Consider the following 14817-nt stretch of genomic DNA (forward strand, 5'->3'; position numbering starts at 1 on the left):
CGCTGCTCCCGCTAGTTAGGGCTGGGTCCCGTTACGGTTGGGAGTCGGCGGCTCGCCAAGATGTCTATGGAGGAGCAGGAATATCCTGAGGCGGTACTGGTGACAGAAGCCGGGCCGCAGTGGCTCCAAGTCGAAGTGGAGCGTCTGACCCGGGAGCTTCGCGAAACGACCCAGGAGAAGATCCAGGCGGCTGAGTATGGGCTGGCGGTGCTGGAGGAGAAACAGCAGCTCAAGCAGCGATTTGATGAGTTGGAGACGGACTACGAGACGGTCCGACAGGAACTGGATCAGCTGAAGGAGGTAACCCGAGGTCACCGCCACGCAGCCAGATATAAGTCCTGGCATCAGTCAGTATGTGAAGGCGAGGAGAGCAACTTAGTGCATGTTATAATAGCAGCACGGTGGGAATTTAGAGTGACATCGGGGATCAAACTAGAAGCAGTCGGTAGTGGGGTTTGCTTCCCCTGAGCCCCAGCCATGTCTATTTATATCCCTCCTGCCTCCTCAAATATTATATGAAGTTTGAAATATGCATAACCACCTCCAAGCAGAAATATTGCAGTGTTACCTAATGTTGCCTCGCCTTAAAGGATGAAAACTGTCATTAGTTTTGATTACTTGCCTTTACTTGCTCCAAAGGCTGAGGCCTTGAAATCAGACTGTAGCTGCAGTGGCTTATGTCACATTTAAGCCTGTTTGGCCAATTTGCTGTTAACCTGTTTAAAAATAAGTTTTTCCAGTGGTGAAATCATAAAAAAAAAGTTAACAGCCCTGAATATCTGTGTTTCTTTTCATCTCCTAATAGCTTGTCTGTTGAGACATTATTAACCCACAGTGTCAGCCAACCCCAAGGCCCTTCAGTCTCACAGTAGAGGAATAACCTCTACAGCTAAATATGACAGGTGAAGGCATCTATCAATCTAGTAAACATTAAGCTGAACAAAGATAACTTGGCAACACTTTTTCACAGCAACTCATGAGATGCACCGCCAGCCACTGAGATCCTAACATGTGGGAAAATCTGTCTGTATTTCATTAGAGAATAAAGAAGTGTGTGTGTTGGGGGTGGTCGGGAACTTCCCTTCAGTTCAGTCTTAAGACTGTTGTCACATCCAGTCTATCAGTCAGTAGAGGAAGTGCATCCTAAAGCATTTCCACATTGCTGTCTGTCAGCTGTATGTCTAAATGTCCAATTTCTATTATTAGTGTCCTTCAGTGGTTGTGTTCACATGAAATGGCGATAGGTCATTGTGTGTAGGCTGGGCTTAAATGGGTCGCAGTCTTATTAATACCTTTATACTGGAAATCTAGTCTAATATCATGAAATGTAAATTAAAAAGGAGGATGTGAGATTTTTGCCACTACCAGTAATTTTCTGGTTTATAGATTATAGTTGCATCACGAAGTGACTAATTGTTGTGGTCATTTACTTAGTATCTCATGATTGTGACAGTTTCTCCTTACTACAGTACATCGCTGAGAGTGATGTAAGGTAAAGGAATCATCCATCCTCGTCCTCTATCAGCCTCCTATTGATTCACATCATCATGACTGACCATGACTATGATCCTAGTTACACAGATCTGTTTGTCTGACTGAGAATTGGCCAGAAAAAGACATCTAGCTCTACAGTGAGGTCCATTTGCTCTCACATCCCCACTTAGTAACTGTTGACTTAATGTGTGTTTAGCTGTTTAGTTCGTAACTGTGCAGATATGGCATCAAATTATTCATCAATTTACTGCTATTCTGAAAATTAGTTCACCTGCTTAGTAAAACCATTCAACTGACATTTTGCAAAAAGACTGTTCCTAGTAGCTGGTTAATTCAATTCAATTCAATTCAATTTTATTTATATAGCGCCAAATCACAACAAAAGTCGCCTCAAGGCGCTTCATAGATACAGAGAAAAACCCAACAATCATATGACCCCCTATGAGCAAGCACTTTGGCGACAGTGGGAAGGAAAAACTCCCTTTTAACAGGAAGAAACCTCCGGCAGAACCAGGCTCAGGGAGGGGCGGCCATCTGCTGCGACCGGTTGGGGTGAGAGAAGGAAGACAGGATAAAGACATGCTGTGGAAGAGAGACAGAGGTTAATAACAGATATGATTCAATGCAGAGAGGTCTATTAATACATAGTGAGTGAGAAAGGTGACTGGAAAGGAAAAACTCAATGCATCATGGGAATCCCCCGGCAGCCTACATCTATTGCAGCATAACAAAGGGAGGATTCAGGGTCACCTGGTCCAGCCCTAACTATATGCTTTAGAAAAAAGGAAAGTTTTAAGCCTAATCTTAAAAGTAGAGATAGTGTCTGTCTCCCGAATCCAAACTGGAAGCTGGTTCCACAGAAGAGGGGCCTGAAAACTGAAGGCTCTCCCTCCCATTCTACTTTTAAATACTCTAGGAACAACAAGTAGGCCTGCAGAGCGAGAGCGGAGCGCTCTAATAGGGTGATATGGTACTACAAGGTCATTAAGATAAGATGGGGCCTGATTATTTAAGACCTTGTATGTGAGGAGCAGGATTTTGAATTCAATTCTGGATTTAACAGGAAGCCAATGAAGGGAAGCCAAAACAGGAGAAATATGCTCTCTCTTTCTAGTCCCTGTCAGGACTCTTGCTGCAGCATTTTGGATTAGCTGAAGGCTTTTCAGTGAGTTTTTTGGACATCCTGATAATAATGAATTACAGTAGTCCAGCCTGGAAGTAATAAATGCATGAACTAGTTTTTCAGCGTCACTCTGAGACAGGATATTTCTAATTTTAGAGATGTTGCGCAAATGGAAGAAAGCAGTCTTACATATTTGTTTAATATGTGCGTTGAAGGACATGTCCTGGTCAAAAATGACTCCAAGGTTCCTCACCGCGTTACTGGAGGCCAAGGTAATGCCATCCAGAGTAAGAATCTGATTAGATATCATATTTCTAAGATTTTCAGGGCCGAGTACAATAACCTCAGTTTTATCTGAATTAAGAAGCAGAAAGTTAGCGGCCATCCAGGTCTTTATGTCTTTAAGACATTCCTGCAGTTTAACTAATTGGTGTGTGTTATCTGGCTTCATGGACAGATAGAGCTGGGTGTCATCTGCATAGCAGTGAAAATGTATGCTATGTCTTCTAATGATACTGCCTAAGGGAAGCATGTATAATGTAAACAGAATTGGTCCTAGCACTGAACCCTGTGGAACTCCATAATTAACCTCAGTGGTTAAACATTGAAAGTAAAACACATGCTGCAGCTTTGGGAATATTGCTAGCCATTTATCCAATCTGTTTTAAAGTAGATAAATATTTATTTTATAATATCAAAGCAATATCTATACAGATTTGTGTTTGATGATTATTTGAACAGTGTTTTTTTTTAATTGCAGAAAAACACTGACCTGTCAAAATGTCAATAAAATTAAAATTTCTGACACATTTTGAAATGTACATTTGAGTTCTTCTGTAATCCTCAAGGGACTGAACTGTTTTACCAAGTGGGAGTCATGTATGAAGCCAGAGTATTTTATTTTATACTGGATACTTTTTTTAAGATTCTATATTTTAAAATAATATTCTATCATTTATTTATGACAGATATGCTGCAGTGCTCTATTTTTATTAGTCATGGTTTCATGTATTACTGGGCTTCAAGCATTTACAAATACACTTGAAGGCAGTTAGTTTTTTGTTTATGGCCTATGTGCTTTAATTATTGTCACATCCACTTTTTTTTAGTCTATCTTTGTGATTATTATGCAGATTGTACTGTTCTGTTACAGTATAATTGTTGTCTCTGCTAGTTTCAGTATCATGTTTGATGTTTTTTGTGCTAATGAATGTCTACATCCATAAAGGCGCTGACATCATCGTCATTAAATAGAGAAATAAATTCATGTTAGGAAACATTTTATCATTAAAAAATCAGTTTGGCCAAAATTGTTGTATGAATAAGTTTCAAATGTAATCTGTGTTTGCAGCAAAACTCTTCATAAAAACCAAAGAAATAAACGCAGTGAATGTAGCATGTAAAAATGCATCGCCAATTTAATTACAATTTTATTTAGAGTGATGACTAAGAACTGATACTCGTGTATATTTCCTTATCTGTGGTTTCATTTCCTCTCTTGAGATGGAGAATTTTACTTAGGTCATTGTTATTAGAAAGAGCTGTCCAGTACCCCATACACACACATTTGTGATATTTTCTGAAATGGTAGATCTTTATTTAACTGAAGTCTCTAACTAGTTATGTTAGCCATGCTCGTGGTTGTGTGCATGTGTCTTAAAGCAGGTTTGTAACAAATCCTTAATCAAACATGTTTGTTCTATTGTTTTTTCTGTCTGTCTTTAGGCCTTTGGACATGCTTACTCAACCCACAGAAAGGTGGCAGCAGATGGGGAGAGCAGGGAAGAGTCTTTGATACTGGAGTCTGCCAGTAAGGAGGCTCTCTACCAGCAGAAGGTCCTGGAGTTACAGAATGAGCTCCGACAGTCCAAAGCTTCCCTCGCCAGTGCACAAGCTGAAAATGACCGCCTGTCATCCATTGCCCTGGAAATGAGAGAGGTAGGTATTGAGAGTGCTGCAATATGAATTTCTTCTCACAATTTACACTCAAATGCTCACTTTAACTCCTGTTGAGCATTTTCTTATCATAGTATATGGTCGGCCAAAGTTTGAATCGGCGTCTTTTATGTGTCATCATCGGAGATCTGCTATTTGCAGCACGATTGGGAAATCAATGAAAGCTTGTAATGCTAACTGAAGTTGACTTGTAGACTACGAAAAGTTGCCAGTGTTGGTTGTGAGAGAGCTGCTTCTTATCATGCGGGAGGGCCAGTTTGCACTGAGCCCAGCAGGAAAGATGATGTAATGGTCCGCAGTGAGTGACACAAAGGATGTCCTCCACCGCGGCTCTCTGTAGAATGAATTGGTAAGTGGACCATGTCCTCCTTCCGTCATTGCACATGGCTGCCAAAGACTTGTGGCATGTGAAGCACTCTTGCCCTTATTTTAACTTATTTGCTGAACTATTGCAAGCGTGTAGTTTGTGGTTTACACTGCATTTGCTAATGGTGAACATAGGTTTAAATGAAAGGTCATCCAGTTATTCTCCCGTTGTCCCCGTTCTTGTGTGCAGAATTCAGAGCTGGCAGAGCTGCAGCGCAGTCAGCTGCGAGACGACATCAGAGAGTACAAGGTTCGGGAGGCTCGACTGCTGCAGGACTACAGTGAGTTGGAGGAGGAGAACATCTCACTTCAGAAACAAGTGTCTGTGTTGAAACAGAACCAGGTGAGACTGGCCATAAAACTCAAGTTTTGTAGTGGGTGGAAATCATTCAGAAATAGCTGTGTTGTTCATGTTTTTATGAGTCAGACTAACCATATTATCATTTTGGTTCTAATATCACTACACAGTCATTATGTCATTTCCTTACAATTTAAAAATATGAGCACGCACCAAATTTTACATTCAAAAAATGGGTCTGTGTATAATATTTTGGCCAACCACGATGCACTCATGCCTGTTTCACAAATTATAACAAATGCTGCCTACTGGTGTAAAAGTATTAGCTGTGTTATTTATATTTTTGGCTGTCTCTACAGGTGGAATTTGAAGGTCTAAAGCATGAGATCCGCCGCCTGGAGGAAGACAGCCAGTGTCTGCACAGCCAGCTGGAGGAAGCAATGCGCCTGAGAGAAATTGCCGAGCGGCAGCTGACGGAAGCTTTAGAGACCATCAAGACAGAGCGTGAGCAGAAGGCCTCGCTGCGCAAAGAGCTTTCCCACTATATGACCATCGGCGGCTCTGTGTACAGTAGCTCTTTTAATATTTCCATCGATAACCCCAAACTCCACGAGGATCCTTCGGCCATCAATGAACCGGACAATGATGATCTAATAAGAGGCTTTGAGAACGGCTTGGTTAAATTGAGTGAAAGTGATGAAGACAATAGAACTGCAGTGAACAAGAGAGGAGAGGGCTTCAAACCAGTCCCTAGCTTGGTGGACGACCTGCTGAGTGAGCTCAACATATCAGAGATACAGAAACTGAAACAACAGCTGGTGCAGGTATGAGATCCATCAGATGCACTTGGATCAAGAGCCATCATTATCTGACTGCAGCATACCTGATGCCATGATTTCACATTCAGTAAAAAGCTCAAGTTCTACTGTAGATGTCATAGAAAGGCTGCCATGCTATTTTCGCTAGATGATTATCGTGGCCAAAAGAATTTAAGATCTTATCACAGGAGTTTTGAGAAAACAGGAAATGCTGTCAGTCTAATGCATCCCTAACTTTATCTGTCGCTGTGTATTCTGTGGATCTAGAGCGTAAAAAGGGAAACTGGGCTAAACCAGCATGGACAAATGTCACCCATGTGTGCAGTAACTCAGTTTGTATACCACAGAACACCACAAACTGTGTGGGGTTTATACAAATGTACTAGAAAATTAGAGAACTAACTAAGTAGCTGAACTAAATCTGTAATGTAGTGATACTAAATTACTAGTAATCATCAGGATTGGCAGGTCACACTGAGATAGGTATTATTGGGTACACCTTTAACTGAGTCACTCAAAAGTTCCTGAAAGGTTGTTAAGAAACTTTAATTGCACTCTGTCACCTGGCCAAAAAGGCCGTTCCTGTTTTGTTCTTTCTCTTTTTTTTTCTATAAAGTTGCCTAGCTGACTAATGAACTCTTTGTCTGTATTTCTGTAGGTTGAGAGGGAAAAAGTTGCCCTGATCAACTCTCTGCAGGAGAGCCAGAAGCAGCTGGAACAGGCCTATGGGACTGTGTCCGAGCAAAAGGAAACGGTCAACAGGTTGACTGAAAATCTAAGTGCAATGAGGAAACTTCAGGCCAGTAAGGAGCGGCAGTCTGCCCTCGACAGTGAGAAAGACAGGGACAGCCATGACGACGGAGACTACTATGAACTGGACATTAACGGGCCTGAGATTCTGCAGTGTAAATACACCGTTGCAGTGTCTGAAGCTGGAGAACTGAGGCAAGAGCTGAAAACACTAAGGGCGCAATACGAGGAGTGTCGAACCCAATATGAAGATGAGCGAGCGCGGCTGGAGAGCGACGTCCAGGACTTGAGGTCAAAGCTGTCGTCCTTGGAGAAAATTAGCCAAGCAGATAAAGCAGCGATGTCACGTCTGGAGAGGGAGCTCCGTCTGGCCAGCGAAGCTGCAGGAGAGTCGCTTGGCAGCCTTAATGTGGCGCAGGATGAGCTCGTAGCCTTCAGTGAAGAGCTGGCCAATCTCTACAACCACGTGTGCATGTGCAACAATGAAACCCCTAACCGCGTCATGCTTGACTATTACAAGGAAGGTAAGGCCATCGTAAGAAAGGGGCAAGAAGCAAAGGATCACCAGTCAGTACTTCTCACTAACGGGTTAATCGGTGAGACTGAATCTGGAAAGTCAGACTCCGGCAGCGCAGCAGTTACTGCAGCTCCAGCACACGAGCACCGGCCGGAACCCATGAACATCTATAACCTTGTTGCTATTATCAGGGACCAGATCCGCCACCTGCAGCAAGCGGTGGACCGCACCACAGAGCTGTCACGTCAGAGACTTGCCAACCTGGAGCTGAGCGCAGTGGCTGACAAAGACAAAGAAGCGTGCATGGAGGAGATTCTCAAACTGAAATCCCTGCTTAGTACCAAAAGGGAGCAGATTGCCACTCTCAGAGCTGTTCTCAAGGCCAACAAACAGGTGGGAGGATGGTTTGTGTATGTGTCAGGGGAACGATGTTTATTAATGCACACATAGAATAGAATAGCGATGCAAAAACCACAGAATTTAAAAACTGCAGAACTTTACATTAATCTTTTTATGTTGTTCCCTTCAGACAGCTGAGGTTGCTCTGGCCAACCTCAAGAGTAAGTATGACAGTGAGAAGACCATGGTGACCGAGACTATGATGAAGCTCCGTAATGAGCTCAAGGCTTTGAAAGAGGACGCAGCTACGTTCTCATCTCTCCGGGCCATGTTTGCTACAAGGTACGACACATACTTTCAATGTAAATCAGCCATTATGTACATAAATTGGGCAAATATAATTTAAAAATAAATAAATAAATCAGGTGGCTCAGACCAAACGAATCCTTCTCGGTTACAGGAGACATTAAAAAGAACATTGATATAGATTTGTAATATTTCTGCTTTTTCACTCGAGAGAAAATATTTTGCGTTTCTGTGTATTTCTCTGAGAAAGATGCAAAGCATTGTGGGAGCAGTCTGATGTAATACTTGTGCAGTCAGTTAGCGTGGTAATCATACTCCCATCTGGAAAATGCAGTCTGGGGAATCATGACAGCCGCAGTAGTTTGAGGCAAATTGCTCCACCTGCTGGCAGTAAAGTTTACCCCCTCTTCTCTTCTCTTCTCTTCTCTTCTCTTCTCTTCTCTTCTCTTCTCTTCTCTTCTCTTCTCTTCTCTTCTCTTCTCTTCTCTTCTCTTCTCTTCTCTTCTCCTCTCCTCTCCTCTCCTCTCCTCTCAGGTGTGATGAGTATGTTACACAGCTGGATGACATGCAGAGGCAGCTGGCTGCTGCTGAGGATGAAAAGAAGACGCTGAACTCTTTGTTACGTATGGCCATTCAGCAAAAACTCGCATTAACTCAGCGCCTAGAGGATTTGGAGTTTGACCACGAACAAGCACGCCGCAACAGCGCCACAACAGTGGGAGGCAAGGCCAAAACGAAGGGCAAGGGAGCCTCTTCCAGCCGCAGTGTAAGTCACGAGCTGTAATGCAGAACGACCTCTAAGGCACAAAATTTCAGTGAAGGCCAGCTCTTCTAGATGTTTTCAAAATGTAAAAAAAATAATAATTTGGGTCAGAATAACTCTTTCTTTTACTGGTAGGTCTCGATATTCAGCATTGAGTTATTTGTTTGTTTTGACGAAGTATAAGCAGGTGTAATGTGGAAAGAGGAAGAACTTGTCCCCTGTAGTAGCCTAAAAGTCTATTGGTGATTCATGTCTGAACCCTGCATGCAAAGCACACCCAACACCTTTGTTGTGCATCTCACTTAATGCAGGAGAAACTGAAATTAATTTCATTTTTTTCTCTTTTGTCTTTGCAGTAAACTCATGAAGCCAAGTGTCCTTAACGAGCTCCGTCAGGTTATGCACGTCGGTGGCCAGTTGTCTGCTCTCCTGGTTTCTCCACTCTCAATCACACGCCATATCGTGTCACTACTAAGACGAGAATATATCAAACAGTATTAGCCAAGAGCCTTGTTTTAGAGTGCCAGAACAGCTATTTAAAATGGCATCAAATTCTATGAAAACTGCAGAAAATAACACACCAGCTACCCGGTGCAGTCCATCAGTCTTCCAAAATATGAACCACTATGATTACTCAACCGGTGGAATAGTCACAATGGGTGTTTGGTTGGTTACTTAACGCCTGACTGACTTAGCACTTTTCTGTTTCACGTATTTGCTCCAAGCTTATTCCACTTTCTAAAATGATGCTAACTGTTTCAAGTATTGTGTAATGTTTGTACTCTGTGTGCATGCTTGTCTTCCAACATACCTTTAACCTTATTTATTTCATAGCAACAAAGTCACAGATTGCTTTTAAAGCCAGAAGTAAGTCTCTGATTTTGATGTCTGTTGGCCTTAGATTTAGTATTTGACACATACTGACAGCCAGAATTCTTGACAACCGTGTCTTCTGTCGTGCTGTATTGTCATAACTCTATGATCCTGGAAATATGAAGCTTCAAATACGGGATCTTAACTACATTGTGTATCACTATGTTCCTAACAGATAAAGCAGAGCGGTTACAAATTAAAAGTATGCTCGTTATGTCTGGAAAAAGAATAAAAATGCAAATCTTATTTAAGGATTTATAAGTTAAGGTCAGATGTATAGTATTCATAAACTCTATTCATGATAAAGAATTTTTAAAGTTACTGTTTTAATACAATTTTTTTTGTAAAGCTTTTCAAATAAGTCTGCAGTGCCATTGTGTGTTTTTTCTTTATACAAGTGCCACATTCAGACATGACAACAAAAGAGAACCCTAAGTGTTTGTGCTATATAATAATATTTTACATCTTGTTGCTCACATTATTGGTCCTAATTGATTGCAGTTTTTACTATAACTGTAATTGTATTTATTTGTCTCAGTTCATTCAGACTACAGGATTTGAAATCCTTTTTATTTCATAAGGGAGTGTGCATTTAGCTGGCAGGTTGAGGCTTAAAAAAAGTACTGAAATGGAAAAAAAAAAACACAAGCAAAAATCCTAATTGTAAGATCCTGTCACTGCTTCCTGCTACAGTATGTCTGGTGAAGAAATAAATCTAACTTTTACAATTCTGATGGTTTTTTATTTTTATCTTTTTAACTCATGTCTTTATATTTTTCAAGGAAACATCTGCAAACATACATGTAAATATAAGTATATAAGGCAAAATGAGCTCTCATGCAATTGAGGCTTCAGTGAACAGCAGAAGAATAAACTGAAGGGCCAGGTGTAGCTCTCAGGTCCTGTGTCAGGTCTCTGCTGGATTTTTCCCAAATTCCTAAGGACATGACTTCAAGATACTGTTCATCTGCTGTAAATAGTTTTTCCTCACTTTGCCCAGCTTCCTCAGATTTAATAAGCTAATAGCTCTGTGGGAATCACATGTTGGTGCAAAATGGTATTTTGTGGTTGTCAAACTATGTTATCTTCTGCATTTTTCTTATATTTATTAAAAGAAATGGAAAAAAAAAACGTGTTTTTCCAGCTAGTAGCAAAGTACCTGAAAATACTATTTAAAATTGGTTATTTGACATGTTAGTGTAAACACAATGCTGCTTCCTCCCTTGAGTTCGGATACCCATTTTATGCTTGAATGACTCATTGGTCAGTGATGGACTATATCACATCTAACATTAGCAACATTATTTACGCTATTAACATTAAGTGAAACTAGGTGGTTTTACATAGAGCTCTCATTTTGCACTTATGTGTATAGACATAAAAAATATACATCAATTATGATACAAATAGATCCAAATAAAGTTGTTACAGTTCTAATTAGTTACAGCAAAAGCTGCATTGTATAAAGTCTTTGCGCTGAAAAAGGTTCTTTTTCCTTAATGGGAGACGTTGACGTAAGCCCATCCCTGCCGGCGGCATGACGTCAGCGGGCGTGTCCAACAGAGGGCACAGGGGGACTCTGCAATGGGAGGTTTGTGTATTTCTTTACCTAAAATAACAAATAACGCTTATTCTACATTATCTAGCCCTCAGTTTTGCTATAATATGACCCGATTAGCTTGGAGTGACCAATATTACGACAGCAGTGGCAAGCTGAAGTTTGCGCTTTGCCAAAGATAATGTAACGTCTCATTCCAAGTCATGTTCGGGACTTTGAAGTTTCTTAACTTCGCCACGCCTCATACTCCACTCTTGCTAAAGTTTCGAGAGAGAAAAAATAACTGGCTTTAACGTTTCTTTTCTATGAGTAAACCACTGCCTACTTACGTACCCTTCCAAAGAAAAATGCTAGCCTGTTGACAAACAACTGCCCATATAACGAATGGGTTTAACGCCTCCGTTTACACCGACAGACAGTTTTTGTGAGCAGCTCACAGAGGACAGCACCTTCCTCAAACATGACCCGAGACTGGACACAGAAGTCGTGGATAAACTCATCCTGCAGCTCAACAGAATCTACCCGCAGATCCTCACTGACAAGGAGGCAACCAAAGTGAGTCCTCCTCAGCAGCCTTTTACTGTCTCTGTCGCATACTGACAGTGGTGCAACGGAATAACATTCAAGTAAAACAATGTTAAAAAAATCGAAGTTGTACTGCTCTAGAAATACACTGCGGTGTTTATTAGTGTAGTTGCAAGTGCATAATAAAACCAGTCAAACAGCAACAGAATGGCCATGAGCTCACAAGCTGTATAAACTATGCTGTTATTACTAGTTTGATCACTTGCATGCAGCATTTGGTTTCGCTATAGCTGTTTATGGTAGCTGCTATGGTTTATGCAGTGGTTGCTAGGGGTGTAGCAATCTAGAAACCCAGACCAAAACCACTATAGAAACATCTGCATACCTGTATCACAGTTTCATCTTTCCTTACTGTGATATATACGTGGAGGTGTTAATGTCTGGTTAAAGCTGCTGTGTTCAAAGATCATTAAAGTGTGCGCTGATTGGAAATACATCACAATAACGGATGTTTTTTGTTCATGCTCAGTTATAAAAAAGTTGTCAGGTCTGTGGTTTAAAAAGAAGAAAAAGAAGAAAGAAAGGGGGTTTGGAGAGTTGTTATAATTGTAGTGATTGCAGATTTTCAGAACCTCATTCTGAAAATGGAACCATAGTCAACAGGATAGCAGGAGTAAAGAAAGAAAAGCGTGAAGCTGCATAAAATTAAAATGCTCAAGCATCGTCAGGTGCCTTTAACATTGTATTTCAGCAGGCACGCTTACATAAACTAGTTTAAATTCCAGTAATAAATGTATTTATTTATGTCCCATCGCTTCAAGTGAAAATATTCCTATACAGACACCTGGAAAGCATTCACGGTTCTGAAAATCTTGAGGTTAAAACACCATAGTGAATGATTTCAGTGTAAGATTAACAAATAATATCTGTTGTTAACTGTTGTCCAGTTCCGAAACTTGGATGTACCCACAAGTGTTCGACTGGGTGAGCTCTTGACACACCTACAAGGGAAAGGAGAGGAAGCATGCAGGGAATTTTACAGGGCGCTTCACTTGCATGTTGAGGAGGTCTACTACAGTTTGCCTACAAGGCTTCACCTCAGAGGTTCGTCTCTGAAATGGCTTATACTCATATCATACCACTTTCATACATATCAGTTTTTTTGGAGGTTATGGGGAGTAATTGTGGTTATATATGTAGGCATATTTTACATTTTATTCCATCCTGCTTCCAGATTCCTTGGATCCGCTCAAACTTCCACAGGTCATCAAACAGAGACATGCTTTTAATGACAGAGGTAAGATTTGGAGGGAGAGTAAAGAATTAGTGCCAGCATGTGTGCCATGTAATATACAGTGTAATTTATTTATGTATATAACTAAGAAACAAAACTATAAAACATAAACAGTGATGCTGCTTTTAAGCTATGAGGGCTTTACACATGTTTAAAAAATAACTTTCAAAACTGTGACAAAACTATTCAAGGCAAAACTTGTATCTAATTATTTAGCACTGACATGATGCCTAATTTTTTATGTGCTTCCTGTTTTGCAGGTCCCCTCTTCTTTATGGGCTGTTTCACTTTTGTAGTGGGAATGGCTTTCTTCTATTACTACAGTGGTAAACTTTTTTTCTCCCAAATTTTTCACATGACTTCATTTTATATTGTCAGGATTATATAAATGCTCATTTTAATAGTGTGAAAACAATTTTCACTTTTCCAGAGGTAATTTTTATTTCTTTCTTATTGTGTAGAAGCTAAAGTGACTGGAGGAAGCCGGGCACTTGGGATGGCTGCTCTTGGACTGAAAAGAAAAGCTCAAGAAGTTCTTATATGGTACACTGAGGAAAGCCTCATAAAGTAAAGGGAGTCTTCTTCAGTTGTTCTGCTCTTGCTGCTTTTACCAAAGCACAACACACTATATATTTTCAAGGGTTTTAAGGTAATCATGTACACAGTGCAAATGATATATACGCTTATTTTGCTTGTTTGCATTTGGTACTTCGCAATTGAAAGTATCCCATTTAAATGGTTTTGAGGGATTAATACAGTTGAGGTTAAAACTGGTGTAGGGAAATGAAATGGAGGATTTGTGCTGTGGAATGCTTCCACAAAACTAGTTTAAAACTTTTTTTCCCTAACATCCAACTTTATTACTTTTTTCAAACTGAGAAATTTGAAAACTAAATAATGGGGTGGTTCTTGACTTTAATCTATGATTTGTTAAGAACAATTTTTTTTTTTTTTTTTTTTTTTTAAGAACTAGTTTTAAGCTCTTCAGTTAGGTCAAGAACAGCCCCTGGCTGCCATCTTGTGGTTAAAAGAGGAGCTACATCACTAAATTTACGTCTGTTTCATAAGAACTTCCCCAAATTCCGCCTCTCACAATACAAAAAGGATATTAAACGTGTGAACAATCCAGTGCCACATGGGGCAAGCCAAATCCATAAAAGTAATGCTTTAAATGTCTTTATAGCGAATGTTACAATCACGTGACTGCATCTACCAATGCGGGGACGGCTTCCTACCGCAGTGCAGTGTGGGTAGAGTTGCAACCAATTGAAAACATAAATATCGAATGTAACTGAAAACAGAGAAGACATAAATAGTGAACCACTCGTTTGAAGAAAACCACAAATATTCGACCTTTTCAATTAGACTAAAGTTTGGAAGTGACACCGTGAGTGAAACCAAGCTGTGTCCTCGCGGGTATATATGACGACGTCCTGCTTTAGGGAGGTTGTGTTGTATGAAAGGAGAGAAGGTTAGCACTCCCCTTGACAAGGATGGAATTGGCCCTAGTGGCCTGCAACACACATACGGTTAAGGCATTGCCACCTACTTCGTGGCATCTCTAACCATGTTTTTTTTTTAAATTGTTTTTAACCGTTCCTTGACCTTCCCCGTTACTGTTTAGCTGACTCTGTGTCACTTACCGCGCCCTGTTTTTCCACCGAGCAGCTGAAGAACGGAAATCTATCATACTCTTTGCTTCCGCTGTTTCGAGCAGGACGTTAATGTTTGTTAATGTCCTCGTTTGGCTTACCACTGAATGCACTGAAAACCCGGCGTCAAACTTCTCACTGAAGTAGTTACATTTAGTTTGCTACAGTTATAAATCCATATTGTA

At 40.6% G+C, this 14817-nt stretch overlaps 2 protein-coding genes and 1 non-coding gene across 3 annotated transcripts; all 3 read left to right on the top strand.

The window, feature by feature from the left end:
• The first annotated feature begins 43 nt into the window (after positions 1-43).
• Positions 44-10337, top strand: LOC146709711 (protein bicaudal D homolog 2-like). The gene is made up of 8 exons (XM_085456787.1): positions 44-300; positions 4343-4555; positions 5130-5282; positions 5597-6061; positions 6714-7715; positions 7852-8003; positions 8502-8733; positions 9087-10337. The coding sequence occupies exons 1-8, from the start codon at positions 61-63 to the stop codon at positions 9087-9089; spliced, it is 2460 nt and encodes an 819-aa protein (XP_085312913.1). The 5' UTR covers positions 44-60; the 3' UTR covers positions 9090-10337.
• A 773-nt stretch (positions 10338-11110) lies between these two features.
• Positions 11111-13566, top strand: card19 (caspase recruitment domain family, member 19). The gene is made up of 6 exons (XM_085456790.1): positions 11111-11194; positions 11577-11716; positions 12634-12790; positions 12921-12983; positions 13241-13306; positions 13442-13566. Exons 1-6 carry the CDS (start codon positions 11188-11190, stop codon positions 13549-13551), a joined length of 543 nt encoding a protein of 180 aa, XP_085312916.1. The 5' UTR covers positions 11111-11187; the 3' UTR covers positions 13552-13566.
• Positions 13567-14429: 863 nt separating this feature from the next.
• Positions 14430-14557, top strand: LOC146709713 (U6atac minor spliceosomal RNA). Its single transcript, XR_014920682.1, has one exon. It is a non-coding gene; the product is annotated as a U6atac minor spliceosomal RNA (small nuclear RNA).
• The last annotated feature ends 260 nt before the right edge of the window (positions 14558-14817 follow it).

This window comes from Copadichromis virginalis, linkage group LG5 (assembly GCF_057382275.1).
Source record: "Copadichromis virginalis isolate Kocher_CV1m ecotype Utaka linkage group LG5, C_Virginalis_male_GT1.1, whole genome shotgun sequence".
NCBI lineage: Eukaryota > Metazoa > Chordata > Actinopteri > Cichliformes > Cichlidae > Copadichromis > Copadichromis virginalis.